The 16,180-nt window shown below is 39.8% G+C and overlaps 1 protein-coding gene across 1 annotated transcript in view; it reads right to left on the bottom strand.

The window, feature by feature from the left end:
- Positions 1 to 16,180, bottom strand: part of LOC150085791 (small ribosomal subunit protein mS39) — a 261,590-nt gene that overhangs the window by 10,878 nt on the left and 234,532 nt on the right. Inside the window, exons 18-19 of the mRNA XM_090374693.1 lie at positions 15,569 to 15,647; positions 10,453 to 10,543 (exon numbers count right to left, since the gene is read on the bottom strand). Of these exons, the coding sequence (XP_090230819.1) occupies positions 10,453 to 10,543; positions 15,569 to 15,647 (170 nt within the window). The remainder of the gene's footprint in view (positions 1 to 10,452; positions 10,544 to 15,568; positions 15,648 to 16,180) is intronic.

The raw sequence follows: 16,180 nt of genomic DNA, 5'->3' as shown, positions 1-16,180 counted from the left end.
TAAGTCTTTGAACTTCTGACACAATTGCAGGGAAACAAGGTCGGCTTTAGAAGCTGTTTCGATCACAATACCACGGTCCCGGACCTTGCGGACCGCCTCAATTTTAATCTTTCTAAATTCGTCCCTGAATTGAGTAGTAATTTCTTTCTTTACTTCCTCACTAGTTTTTAAATCCGAAGATTCAGAAGCTCGAACGATGATTATGTGTTGCAGCTGAATTGGACGCTGAGAAGATTGGGCCGATGCCATGCTGGCAATGGAAGAGAAGCCAAAGGTGCACTGACAGAAGGAGCTGACCTTAAGGCACAAACATCCAGGTACTTGTGTTCCAAAACGTTAAAGATCTTAGTAACTTCAATCACAGTGGTTGCAGAAATATTAGGATCTGACTCCAAGACGCGATTCAGCAGGTCCCGCAAACCAAAAACCGTGTCCACAGAAGCCTTCACAGTAGGGTGAGAGGGAGTAGAACCCCTCTCATTAGAAAACATATCAGGGAAATCTTTACCAATGTCACTAACCATAAGTATGGGATTCATATCAGCTCTCAATTCCACAGGGCCAATAGACAGGTTAGGAGGAGAGGACAAAGTATAGGTAGGGTCAAATTCTTGTGCACTTGAAGAGTCCATTTTAATAACTCAATGACGAACAACACTATAATAACCAAAGCTGGCACACTGAAAGATATGGTAGAGAACAGTCCTCACACCAAAATCAGTCAGAAACGCCCAATAGAACAGGTATTATGGAAACTCAAAACATTACCACTAGAGGGCGCTGTAAAAATTCCAGAAATTAAGTAATTGAATTTTAAGTATTCTCCCAAAGAATGAGCTTTATCCGCCTAATACAGACAGAGATATAGGCGTTTAAAGCCAGAAAAATTTCAGCCCAAACCAGCCCACAAAGGAAATGGAAGGGCAGTTTAAGTTCCACAAGAAAAAATGGCTTTAACTCAGTCGCTAAAGCACCAAACCCCACCAAATTTCTTGGAGGAGGACCCTGGGGCAAGCGGACACTATATACCAATGGGTAATTAATAGGAACACCATTTGTCCTGCAAGTGTAAGCTTCTTCTTTGGCAGGAAACCCCCAATTATGTGAAACAATTGTGAGCGACACAAATGTGCACTTACTTCCGTTACTCGAACTTTTACACTCTGATGTATACACTGAGACCAATGGCGACAACCAGTTACCATAGAAACAATTTTTTATAACCAATATACACAAATAATAACCGTTTAGGCACAAGAAAGCTACCCAGACACCTCAGTTACACAAACAAAATGGCAGCCCACACTGTAGGTTGCCATTAAAATATAAGATGGCAGCGCCAAAATTTGCCGCCGAGATACCTGATTGGTTGGTATATTGGAGAAGACAGTATGGCATGTCCGGCAAAAGCAAAGTTAATATTTGAGGGCAAAGCCAAACCTAAACATATTTTTTGCAATGGCTGGGTATTGACACACAAAAGTATATATACAAGAACCCCTGTGTCACAAACAGCCATCCTAGAGTACCAGAATAGCAAGTGAAGCCTTGGACACCCCAGCACAGGAGGTCAAAGATAAAAACTGAAAAATACAACTGTCCCAGAAGGAAATCAATAATAAGTAACGGCCATTTTTTAACGTTAATGGCATCGAAAATAATCGCTAGTCATAAAAATTAGATTTTCATTTAGCATTTTTTTGCGCTATTCCTTGTGACAGTCCCAAAAAATGTGTCAACGCACTCACCACCACCTCTTCTAACTAAGGGGCGTATTTTCACTAAAGGGGGGTGGTCTAGAAATCACAAATTTAAAGATAAAACTCAGAAAACTAAAAATCACGTCAACACAGAATGAGGCAAGTACAACTGAGGGAAAGCCAACTTCACCAGTCTTCTCCAATAGTGAGGTAGTACAATACTATGGCAACTCATTGTGAAGGCATTCACAATATGAGATATAGCCAAATGATGTTTTTGCACAACCTATATGTTTGTCATTCTACCTCATAGCATGAGGCCTTAATTATTCAACCAAAAAAACTATCTTCTTCACAACTTTGGTGACAGAACTGCTACAGTAATCAATTTTCAAATGTTGCCATAACATTTAAAATGTACAAGCAAAATGCTTTCTATTCAAGCCACAAGAAAGGAACATAAACAGGATTGCCTGATAAGAATCTGCATCACTAAATAGACTTATCAGAAAGTGCCATTATTCTACCAGTGTAGTTCAACAAACTACTCTCAAATTCTTATTTTTTTGGGGAGGGGGGAAAGGTCACCATAATGGGATTCAACTTGGAATCACTGGCAGTTTTTAAATCCATCATTATTGCCAGATGGGAAAGAAATTTCACTAACCATGTCTGCATCATTGGCATAGCTCAGAAGACTTTGTTCCTTATGGATATATATATAATAGTCCACCATCGAACAATACATTATAATTATACTGAGAAGCTTAATTACTTTTTTTTTTTTTTTTTTACCACATAGCTACCAAAAAAATTTCCTCTAAATGTTTGTCCAGTTGCTCCTTAAATTTATTTAACCTATCAACTTCCACAACAACAGATGGAAGTTTGTTCCAGCAATTAATCACAAACTTAATGAATATTGGGAGTGTATGGTGTTGAGGACCTTTCCCCCCCCCTATCATCTCTACATATATTTTCTTATGAAGGATACATTTAAATAAAATTTAGCAGCTACAAAAAAAGAACTCTAGACTGTTTCTCTCTTTATACACTGAGGTACAAGAGTGCCCAGTTGATTAGCTAGTAAAAGAACAGATTCTGGGAGGTGAACTGGTTGCGTGTTCGAGAGCCACCATTGTTAAAATGCACCCAGACTGACATGAGTGCCATGGTCTATACTAACAATCAACCTCTACGGCATCCTCTCCTAACCAAGGTGCAAAGAGAATGCAAGTTGAATGTTAGAAGACTGGAGGAAGGTATGGTGGTCAGATAAATCACGTTATTTACTCCATGAATGGGCATCAACTGCTTGATGACTGTACATCTCACTATGTTACACTTTTTCCCAAATGACAATGTGCCAACCCATTGGCACATTGTCATTTGGGAAAAACACCTGGTTTAAGGAACACTGTTCTGACTTCCAGTGTATCAATTGGCCCCAATTTCAATCACGCGTCTGGATACACCAATCACCCGCATTGCTAGCTGCATCACACACACAGCTTCGTTGGCCATGCCTCCCAAACACCTCCAACCTTGTCGAATCAATGCCACTTCAGGTAGGTGATCATAATTCAGTGTATATATAAAATATACACTGCGTTCACCTGTAGAATGAGATGATTTTCATTCTACAGTTCTTTATGGAAAGGTAGTATAGTAGAGCATCAGATAATCAAATGTAAAGTAAGATTAAATAAAAAAAATTAGACACCAATCTTTGAAAACAGAAACATCCATTCAGGCATTGGAAAGATTTTAAACGCTATTGGTTTTTTGGACTTAACAAGAAATTATAATAATTTCTGTTTCTTGTTGCAATGTTAAAAATTCACATTCTGTGCACCCCAGTAGCAATTGTAACTCACTTTTTTCTCTATAATGTTTTCCATAATAAACCCATCTAATCAACATTATAATCATTTGCTATAACTGAAGCAAATTTACAGAGATGCCACTGCCAATTTCCCTCTTAATTTTTTTCACAACATTGAGCCATGCACTGTCTAAAGTGGTATTTTCAAGTTTTGACCCCTCGACGTGGGGACCTCCCAGTGACGCTGCTGGACTTCCAGACTAGCATCACTGGGATCCACAGCCCAGGTTCCAGGCTTACATCAATGGAATCCGGCGTGTTTGCCATGTGCTGCGACCCGTGGAAATTCGGAAAGGGGGATCCTGGTGGTTGAGCGGCCCAGCTTTAATACACCACTTTGGCCCCCTGCTTCGACAAGACGGGTGGTCCTGGAAGGCTCGCCTGCGAGGGTCAACCGTGTCAATGCCACGCCCCTACCCTCATGGTCCGAGGGACAGGATTCAGGCTGGCGGCGGTGCGGGTATAGTGTCTGGGTAGCCCTGGCGTTCCACTCCCGAGAGCATTTATTGCATGCCAGGTAGTGGGCGTCCCTTTGGGCTCCGTGGTGGGTGGGGAGCCTGGGCACTGAACAATTTAATAAACTCCATGAATCCTGATAAACTAACTTCTTCAGGGGCCCCAACCCGGTCCCTATCTGAAACCATTGACAAAGATCCAGATAGCATTATTGCTAAAAAGAGGCAGCAAACCGAATTACCATCAGGGCCAGTCCCAAGGTTCTTAATCATGCATTCTACCAATGAGACACCGATTGGTAAAATGTCACCCTTTTTTATTCAAAAAGGGTTAGATGGGTTAGCAGGTTCTCCCAAATCAGTTAAGAGGCTCCGTTCTGGAGACCTCTTAATTGAAACTAAAAATGACAGGCAATCAGAACATCAATCGGAGGAATACCTATAACAGTGACACCACACAGAACACTCAATTCATCGAGAGGTGTCATTTCGGAGTGGGACCTTCTCGACGTAACCGAGGAGGAAATCTGCTCCGAATTAAAACCCCAGGGAGTTATTGCCGTCAAGAGAATTACTGCGCGAAGGGATGGAAAAATTGTTAAAACCAGGAGCGTTATCCTGACTTAACTCTCCTAAACCTCCTGATGATATTAAAGCTGGATACATCAACTGTTCAGTGCGTCCATACGTTCCGAACCCTTTACGGTGTTTTAAATGCCAGAAGTATGGACATTCTCAAATGGGCTGCCGTGGAGTCCTTGCATGCACTCGATGCGGTGCAAAGGACCACGAAACAACAGCATGCCAGAGGTGGAAAGAAGAAAAAGAAATTCAACGGCTGAAGGCAGAGCTAAATATATCATACCAGGAGGCAAGGAAATCGGTCAAACCCCTGAATATCAACAAACCTACGCCCAGAAGGTAGCAGGGAGAGGTTCCGTCGGAACTCAGACAGACATGACCATTCCTCCAAAGGAGTCTTTCACTCACATCGCACGGAATCTCTTAAGTTCTCAAAAACCTGCACAAAAGGACCAATCAGCTGCCACTCCTATATTGGTACCTCCTAATGTTCCACAAGTAACAAAGGTAATTATGAAAGAAAAGAATAAGAAAAGGGAAGTCCCCCCTAGTACCCAAGAAAAGATGGATGTCAAGCAGAAGGAGGTACCCGAAGATTCAGTCTTGGAACGAACTCTGCTGAGGAAGAAATGGACACAGGACAGCGTCCATTCTTCCCCAAAAAAGATAAATCCAAGACTGATAAAAGTAAGCCCTCAGCACCTCGGAAGCCGCCTGATGGACCCACCAAGCCAAAATAATGGCTAAACTCCTACAATGGAATTGTCGTGGATTCTGGAAAAATATTAATGACATCAAGGCCCTCCTGCAAAAGCACGAGCCAGTTTGCTTTTGCTTGCAGGAGACATATCTAAAGGCAAATGATGATCCCACCATGCACAACATCACATTTTTTCGAAAGGATAGAATTGCGGATGGCTCTGTACATGGGGGAGTGGCTATCCTTGTGGGTAACCAGATCCCAGTGCAGCCCTTGCTAATTACAACCAGCATAGAGGCTGTTGCAATTCGCCTTTCAGTGGGATTTTTATTAACTGTGTGCTCCATTTATTTGCCACCTGGGACTGACATCTCCAAGGCAGACCTTGATGATCTTCTAACGCAGCTGCCTCCCCCTCTCTTACTTCTCGGGGATTTTAACGGACATAACACCCTGTGGGGTAGTGCTAACATCAACGGAAGGGGACGAGTCATAGAGTGTATGCTCAATGATCTTTCCCTTCTAAATACTGGAACAAACACCTTCTTCCACATGCCTACCAGTACTTTTTCTGCCATTGATCTCTCTCTATCTGCTCCCCTTCTCTACTCCCTTCACTCACTTGGGAAGTGGAGGAGAATCCATACGGAAGCGATCACTTCCCCGTGATAACCTTGTTACACAGTGGGAGACCATGTCTTCCCTTCAGGTTGCCACAGTGGAAGATTGATCAGGCTGACTGGACTGCCTTCCAACATCAGGCAAATTTTGATCTTAGCACAGTCAGTCAAGAGCCTATCAATGATGCAGTTAAGTACATCACAGAAAATATTGTCCAAGCAGCTGCGAATGCTGTTCCAAAAACAACTGCCCTGTTTCCACAATTTCCTAAACCTTGGTGGAATTCACAATGCACAGCAGCAAAAAAGGCTCAAAACAAAGCGTGGGGGATATTCCGCTGATATCCTACCACGACCAACCTTATAGCCTTTAAACGTGCACGATATATCCGCCGTCAGAGTCAAAAGGAATCGTGGATCCGTTTTACATCATCTATTAACCAGTCTACCAACTCTAAGGTAGTCTGGGATAAAATCCGGAAAATGAAGGGAAAATATACATCCCACCCTTCTTCAATCCTAGATTATAATGGATGCGCTATTGCAGATCTAACTGCAATAGCTAATTCTCTTGGGGAAACATCTCTGCAACATCTTCGTATTCCCTAGAGTTCCTGGTCCTGAAATATAAAATCAAAAAACAGGCACTTAGCTTTAAATCTAAGAGCATTTATCCCTACAACGGGGATTTCACTATTCAGGAACTGGAAAGAGCCCTCGCTCTTTCCAAAGCAAGTGCCGTTGGACCAGATGGCATCCATTATGAAATGATTAAACATCTCTCACCAAAATCTATGGATTGTCTGCTCCTTCTGTATAACAGAATCTTTACTGAAGGGCAGTTTCCGGACTCCTGGCGAAAGGCAATCGTTCTTGCCTTCCCCAAGCCAGGAAAGGATCCAAAAGTGACCACCAATTATCGTCCTATTGCTCTGACTAGCTGTCTGTGCAAAATCCTGGAGAGAATGGTTAATTCTCGTTTAATATTGTATCTCGAATCAAATGACCTTCTCTCCAACATCCAGTGCGGCTTCCGAAGGAACCGGTCCACTTTGGACCATCTTATTAGATTGGAAGCATCCATCCGGGATGCTTTCCTAAAACGCGAACACTTGGTACCGCTGTTCTTTGATATGGAAAAAGTGTATGACACAACTTGGAGATTTGGCATTTTAAAAGATTTACATAGCCTAGGCCTTAGAGGGCATCTCCCCTTTTTTATTCAAACCTTTTTAGCCAATCGATCGTTCCAAGTTCGTGTGGGATCTTCACTCTCTCGCTCCTTTAGCCAAGAGGAGGGAGTACCACAAGGATCAGTATTAAGTGTCACGCTTTTTGCCATCAAAATAAATTCCATCACAGAACAACTTCCTCCGACTGTAAACAGTGCCCTCTATGTTGATGACTTTAGCATATTTTGTCAGTCATGCAACATGAGGGTTATTGAAAGACAACTGCAGAAAGCCATCGATAGTCTGAATTCCTGGGCACTTGCTAATGGCTTCAGGTTCTCGCCGGAGAAGACCGTTTGCGTACACTTTTGTCGCAAGCGTAATCTTCATCCTGAACCTGAATTAAGGCTCGGACAAAATGCTATTCCAGTAGCAGCGAACACAAAATTCTTGGGACTCATATTCGACAAAAAACTAACCTTTTTTGGATCATATTCGTCTACTCCGCACAAAGTGCAAACGTGGGCTTAATATTCTCCGCTCGCTCTCCTCTACATCTTGGGGAGCAGACCGATGTACCCTTCTTCGGCTTTACCGTGCACTTGTGCGATCCAAACTAGATTATGGGTCCCAGGTATATTCCTCAGCCAGAGACAGTGTCCTGCGGTGGCTGGACCCCGTCCATCATCAGGCCCTACGTATTGCTACTGGAGCATATCGCACATCTCCTGTCCAGAGCTTATACGTCGAAGCAAACGAACCACCGTTATCGCTTCGACGTAAGCAGTTGTCTTTAAAGTACGCTTTAAAACTGAAATCTCTGCCAGACCATCCTAAGTGGCCATTCGTTTCTGAGCCACGATGGGAAAATTTATACAATACCCATAAGACTGCCAATCGTCCTTTTGGTATTCGTCTCCAAGAGCTACTCAAAGAACTTAATATCAAGGTAGACAAGGTTGCCCAAACACCAAAGCAACCCTTTCCACCCTGGCATGCTCATGTCCCGGCATGTGACTTGTCCCTTAGAAATTGGGGCAAGTCGGTCTACCTGCAGCTTTATTCAGCACACCGAGCTGAACATTCTGAGTTCGTGCCAGTTTACACAGATGGCTCGAAGTCGGAATCATATGTGGGATCTGCTGCTGTCTTTACAGACAGCTCTACATCGGAGCAGATTCCCTCTGAATGCAGTATATTTACTGCAGAGCTGCATGCTATAGAGTTAGCCTTGGATCACATTAGTGAATGTCAATACCAACGGTTCATTTTATATTCCGATTCTCTCAGCATGTTACAGGCTTTAATATCTGTAAGATATAATCCTCATCCAGTTCTGTCTAGTATTCAGCAGAAGATTCACTTCCTCCTTGGACGTGAATATGATATCCGCTTCTGCTGGATTCCCAGCCACGTTGGGATTAGGGGAAATGATTTGGCTGACACCGCAGCCAAATCAGCAGTCCCCAATAATAATCGCTGCCTGTCAGTCCCCTATACAGACTACAGGCAAACAATACAGCAGAAGATACATTCCCAATGGCAGGATTTGTGGAATAGACAGACTGGGAATAAACTGTATCGTATAAAGCCTGTAATTGAACCGTGGCAGTCTAGTCTGCGCAGGAATCGTAAGGAGGAAGTTGTTCTTGCCCGGACTCGCATAGGACATAGTCATTTGACTCATTCTTTTTTGCTGAGGGCTGATGACCCTCCTATGTGTGAGTCCTGTGGCACAATTTTATCAATTAGACACATTTTAATTGAATGTCCAGATTTTACCAATATCAGTTTTACTGCTTTTAACCATCTGACTGAGCCGTATACACTCAGTCAGATTTTATCTGACAATGTCTGCTGTTTTTAGCTTTTTATAAACAACAAATATTTTTACTCGTATATAAAATTTTACATTTTTCTTTTATATCTTTTGAGGTATTGAGGGTCTAGCGGCTCCTGAGATTTCTCCCATCTCCGCGAATGTTCTATGTATCGGTGACAGTACCCTGTCAAAGCCAGAGATTTAGAAGTGTGTGGGTCATGAGTAGTGTTATATGTTGTGCCCATTGTTTATCCGGCTTATTGGCCGCCAGGCCCCTAATGGGACCAGACGTTGCCCATACCTCGCCACGTGGAGGCTAGCCGGGTGTTACCATTGAGTCAATTGTACTCTGGCAGGTCCTGCCACTTACTTTCCTGGGATTTTAGTGGCTAGGACCTAAAATAAAATTGGAACGACCGCGGTTGATTTTAAATCATTTACATTAAAGCACTAATATGGGGTTTGACGCTGAAAGCCTGTTTCTAAAGTGCCTAAAAGGTTGGGCGAAATTTTTTGGTGTATTTTAAATTTGGACATAGTGACCTAACTAATTAGGTCACTGAAAATTTAAAATTTTTTATAAATGACCTGGTCTGGCGCATTATAGCCTTAGTAGCTAATGCGCCAATAAAACCAAAACTAAACTAATCAAGTTTTGACATCCTCCTTCACTATCCATAATCAATACAAATTCTGTTAAAGTCACCACATTAAACTCTTTGGAGAAATTTTCTAATTCTATTATAATAATTTCTGTTTTTTGTTGCAAGGTTAAAACATCACATTTTACTGTGAAAAATAATAAACCATACTGTTTCAGCCCAATAATATTCTTACTGAATCTAGAGGTAAACTAATCTGAAATTCACTAATGGTTTCCGAGAAAACCTAGTAGTCTCTGTGATATTTTTCTAAAGCACATTTCTACACGTCACAACCATAAAACAATTTGCATTTTTCATTGCATTGGGCTCTTTTATTTGTACAATCTGTTATAAACAGCTCATAAACTCAATTATTTTTAGTAAGTTGTTAGGGGATACTATACTAAAAAAAAAGGAAGCTCAGCCTTTCAAATTATTCTGGATAACTGACATTCTACCATACTTTGTTGGTGAAACAGGTAAATTTTTTTAGTATTTAGCCAAGAAAAAAAAGCACACTTGAATTTCTCCAAGTTTTCTGTCTCCCTCAAAATGGCAGCTACAGTCAATTTAATACTATTTACTAGGACCTCCACTAGACATATGATATCAACTCCAGGAATCTTATTTACCTTTAGGCTTGAAACCTGAAATTTCATGCTTTCCAGCTTCAGTGAACACTAGAAATATTCCTAAGCACTACTAGAAGTAAATTCAACAAATAAAATCACATATTAACTTGCAAAAAAGTAAGAAATTATAATTTTTGACAAAGCTGGGGAACATGTTATGGGTTTGAAAAAAATAACAGTACAGACAGATACATCTGTAATGACTACAGCTAATGAGCATTTTTTTTTTAACAAACTTACTTGACCAAAGTAAAGGTAAATAACAAAATGCTTCTTCATATTTAACAGCCTCAATGATTTCTAACATAACACTAGGCTCAGGAGTATAAATCTGCAAATTATAAACAAATATTTTAAAGATAATGAAGCTAAGAACAATGATTATTCATGATAATAGAATAGACAAAATTACCAACTTAAAAAAAAAAAAATATATCAATATATTTATTTTTAAATTTACATAAATTCTGTAGATTCACATGGTTAGTTGGCAATTTCTTCCAATCAATGAACTGAAAGGCATGAAAATAAATTGTGCATTTTTTATTGTCCACTGTATTTTAAAGCTCCTTACTAGACTGCAGAACTTTGGAAAAAAAAATGTGCTGCATGTGTAACTCTGCTAACTGTCCCTTGCAACAATAACAGTTTTAAAATCAAGTCAAGACAACCTCTTGTGGGGGGGGGGGGAAAGAAAGGATACAGCAATGGTCAGTTAATACCATAAATATTTTCCTAAGGATTATACTGGAAATAAATTCTGTTTAAATTGGGAGCAGGAGGAATTATACTACTTACTTTTAAAGTAATTATTATTTATGCAAAAAGGAACTCCTAAAAACCTATTAAAGATATAAAACAAACACTGTGAGGTGCCTCAGTGGGCAGGAGCAGCAGTGAATAGCACAGGGTTCGAGCCCATGACCACTGCATATATCCCCAGAGCAATATGGCCATAGTTGCTAATGCTCCTAAAAACAAATAACAAACACTGTGGATGGCTTATGTTTGGCATGAACTTTGCATTAGAAACACCTACTTGATACTGAATATCATGGCACAGAATCCATGCGGCAAGGGAAAATTCTCATGGTCATCAGGTCTCATTGTAGAGTAGAAAACTTGCTGAAAGCTATTCACACTAGTCTAACATCAATGTAATTCTAATACAATATATGATCAATAAAGGTATATCAGGAGTAATGACTGAATTCTACTGCAACAAATTTTAGAAAATGAAAAAGACATGGTAGTAATTGTGCAGTACAGATGAGGTGCTTATCTCTTTATAAAAGGCTATGGTACTCTTGAGGCTTCAGTTTTGCAAATTGCAGCACTCGGAGATTGCACCTGTGGGGTGTCTGATTGATTAAGCTGAATGTGAATGGCATTCTTCCTTTTGTTGAGACTACGAACACTGGGGGGGACAAATTTAAGTTGAGGAAGGAAGGTTGCAAGATAGATGTGCAGAATTTGGCCTTCAGCCAATGATTGCTGGCATATCAGGAGTAATGACTGAATTCTACTGCAACAAATTTTAGAAAATGAAAAAGACATGGTAGTAATTGTGCAGTACAGATGAGGTGCTTATCTCTTTATAAAAGGCTATGGTACTCTTGAGGCTTCAGTTTTGCAAATTGCAGCACTCGGAGATTGCACCTGTGGGGTGTCTGATTGATTAAGCTGAATGTGAATGGCATTCTTCCTTTTGTTGAGACTACGAACACTGGGGGGGACAAATTTAAGTTGAGGAAGGAAGGTTGCAAGATAGATGTGCAGAATTTGGCCTTCAGCCAATGATTGCTGGCTGATAAGGAAGGGTGAAGTGTGTTTTTTTTTTTTTTTTTGTTTGCTTTCTAGCATCATTTGTCACTACTACTATTATTATCCGTGGAGCACTGATAAAGCTGAATAAAGAAATTCTGCAATAAACTATGTACATACAAAATCAAGTCATGGCATAGGTAGTTTTCAATAATAAATTCTCTTTATCAATCCAATTTCTTAAAAACAGAACCTTAGGTACAGACAATAGATGGAAGCTGTGGATCATCTCATTATTATCATAAACGAACGTTTATGGTACAACTCACAATACAGTGTTTTCTTTCAACCACCAGTGACACTTACCCTTCTTTGTGCTACTTCTCAAAATAAGCAGTCCCATGTGGATTATGAAAATCAGTGCTCTTATGGAGCAAAGCACTGGGGTTCTACTAATCCTACCTCCCCCACTAAGAACAGAAAAGTCTATGATGAATAAAAAAATTTAATATCATCACTTTATCTCAAGAATTATTAAATTTTTTTCTTCAATGTAGTGCTTAATGTTCTTTACTTTAGCCTACTAGCAGTTGCATAAAATTGGAGACAAAGTATTGCAAACTTAGTAATATACTTGCCAAAAGTTACAAGGGTGGTTCAATAAAGAATTGCCCTGACACAGGTTTTTGTCCTCCTCTACATAGCCACAATGCAGATTTACACATTTTTTCCCATCGATGGGAGGTTGGTCTTTGAACCGTGATTTGAGGGAAGGAAACAAAAAGTCCGGCGGGGTATTATTTTATATCCACAAGCGGCTGCTTGTGTTATTGCAATTTCAGAAGTGTGAACTGGGGCATTGTTTTGAAGTATGCCACACCTGTAATTGTTCTACCTTTTGGCAAATAATCAGTCATTCCTGCTGATGCTTGGGGTGTGGTAAACCACGATGTTGCCATTCCATGGACCGATTTTTACTTTCAGTGTTGAAATGGTGTATCCAACTTTCATCCTGAGTGATTAGACAAAAGAAAAATTCTTCCTCTGCAGGGCTAACAACTCTTTGTGTTTTCTGTTGTTGATCAGCCTTCTGGAAACCAGTCAATAATCAGGGAATCCATCTTGCACTCAATTTCCATAAATAGAGTTGGTCATGAAGGACTGTTCCAACATAGCCCACACTAATCTTCACCTCCTGGGACAATTCACGCACAGATATCTGGCGATCTTCCATGATTAATGACTACACTTTTCTGAATGGGCTCAGATTCAACCGATGTCCAACAACACCTAAACTGTCTATGCTGGGGCTTCAAGAACAGATACCAGATTACAGCTCTGGCTTCAACTTTGTGTAGGATGCAACACACAAAATATCACAACTCTGCGATATGTGGAAGTAGTTGAGGGCAATTATTTATTGAACCACCTTCATACCTTGGAAATCACTGTGTTAACAAAAAAAAAAGTCAAACTTAAAAAAACAAACCATACCAATAACAAATACTGACATCATCAATTCATTTTGATTCTGAACAATATTACATATATCAAAAAATTTTTAACCAATGAGAGCTTTCGGGCACCAGTTTATTATTGAAGGATGACCAGACAAGGTCACCAAGAGTTGATTATAACAAAATAAGGATAATAGCTGGATATATTTTCCCTTCCCTTCTATCTTTAAATGGTCTTAGCAGTGCAGATTTTGAGCACTCACAGTGTCATTTTGCAGAATAAATTGCTGAGAACTAAAAGAAAGAATTTTATGCACCTGAAATATTAGAATTCATTGGGAGCTCAAGTAATATTGTCTTCCAACAGCGTGTACAATCTTCCTGAACTTAGATAAAATTTTTGCCCCACTTTCAGGTTTCACTGAAAGAGAAAAGGATGCCTGGTTTGTGAATTTTGGAACAAATATATGGCTTTGTTTCTCCTTCCTGCACATAATGGAACTGCCTGGACATAAAAAACTGTTATTTTTCTTTTTCATAAGAATAAAAATTAGAACAGGAAGATAGTTCAATAAAATATAATTGAAAAACATTTGGCTCACGATTTTTTATGCAATACTGCATTATTATTTTTATGATAAGTAAATGATAGTTAAGGTTCTAAAACTCATTTTTGTTCCAGTTGTGGCCACTCTAATCTAAGTTTGGATCATACTGTGTGGGCCAACAAACCTGAAATAATATATTGTTGATCCCTACTCTGTCCAGCTCACTCGGCAAGAGCACCTATGAATTTGTACAGTTATGGAATCCTACTTAACCAACAGAGAAATCCAGGTAATAGCACCATATGATAAGTTGACCACATCACTCTACAGGGGTTGCAACCCCCAGGGTTCAGTTATCAGGCCACTGTCCATTTCTTAAACTACAAAAACTAAATCTATACTGTTGAAAGGCAGCCTAAACTTAAGACCACCACCACAAATTAAAATCCATTCTAGACAAAAACCTGTCTTCCACCCTCATCTTAAATACTTCAGAGAAAGGACTGGAGACTCAAAAAATGCATGCTAATACTGTACTATAAATGCTTCCCCCATGTGGTTCCATAGAGCCACAACAGTGGTTAATAAAAAGACCTTGGACACCATACAACACTCAATTCTCCTGGTCATCACCCATGCCCTAAAAGTTATACACTGAGGAATGACGTACCAACTGACCAAAGGTTCCACCCAGATCTATTTACATTTCTCCTGATGGACCATGGTGCCTTCAACACCAAGTTAACCTATTTTTGAATAACAGAAACATGGTCCCACATTATGTACAGCTGCAGCCATTATGAGGACCACCACGACTGGTGCATCACCTTCTAGACTCAAGGGAGGATTTCCTGGTCTTCACCAAGTTTGCACAAGAGGTGTTTTCTAGACAGAGAACACTTATTGTTATTCATTACAACTAAAGCCAGTAACTGAATGAAACATTGAACTAAGGATCGGACACGGAATTGACGCAGACAACTGCTCACCAAGTCAGACCTGACACCAGCAATTGTGACCTCTGAGACAAACTCACCGGACATGACTATTGCTGCCATTGGCCTCCCCATACCACTGCACTCTAGCATGGTACTTACTTCCTGGGGGGGGGACAAGTTTATTGTATCCTCACCACCCTATTTTCTTCCCTCTGGTGAGGCATGGGCATGCCTCACTGACCATTTCAACTCAAACTTCGAACAATGATACAATATCCATACACTTTTCAATCTCTGGCCTTTACAGTGTACTGTACCACACAACTATGCAAAGATGGGGTAACCCCTGGCACCATTTGACCCGAAAACACTAAACATACACTCTCCAAATGAGTAACAAGTGGTAAAACCATTATACAGGCACAGCAGATGTCCCTGTTTGCGCATGCATTTAATTAGCATTAATAGCCTTACACAGATAAATTTGTTAGCTAAAAAAAAAAAAAAAAAAAACATGCACTCCACGATCACTCATTTGAATTCCTTCATCTATACCAATGCTACAGAATGAGTGAACTGGAGGTACCCTTTTCCCCCTTCCTGCTATAAGTGACATACCTAAAATTAATAGTAAATAATAACAACTTACATGAGGAACATACTTCAGGTAGAATTTAAAAAAGTTGTCCATAATCTCTGTATTACAAAGTAATTTGAAAAAATGTTGGCTACAGAAAGAAAAAAAAAACAAAGAGCAATAAGGACATTATAAAGGAAATATTAAATAAGCACTGATAAAAAAAAATTATGACTGATGATTCCCTATAGTAAATATTACCTAAGGCAGGGGTTTTCAACAGTTTATTCTTAATGTACCCCTTAAAAAATTTGAAAAGCTATTCTTTCAAATGATTTCAGTATTTATAATTAAGAATTTTTTTTCTTATGAGTTCTCATGCCAGTAGTTTTCAACCATTTTTTTTTAATAACGGCACCCCTACTCAATTTTCTGCCTTTTATATCGGATTCTCTCTCTGTGTTACACTGATGTTCAAAGAAAGTGCATCACCCCTTAAAATTGTCATCCAAATAACGTAAATATTTCTTACAGATTGCATCAGCTTTTATTGCTTACGTGAGGAAGAATGTTCTTCCATTCATATTGTTTATAGTGTCTTGTTGACAGTGAGTAGATTTCTTTCCAAACTTAAGAATACTGGTTCTGCTGATAGGAAAACAGGACCATATTTTGAAGTGCTTA

The sequence above is a fragment of the Mastigoproctus giganteus genome, chromosome 5 (assembly GCF_048544385.1).
Source record: "Mastigoproctus giganteus isolate SK-2022 chromosome 5, ASM4854438v1, whole genome shotgun sequence".
In the NCBI taxonomy this organism is placed as follows: domain Eukaryota; kingdom Metazoa; phylum Arthropoda; class Arachnida; order Uropygi; family Thelyphonidae; genus Mastigoproctus; species Mastigoproctus giganteus.
The sequence above is the reverse complement of the archived record's forward strand: the minus strand, read 5'-3'. Positions and strand labels throughout refer to the sequence as shown.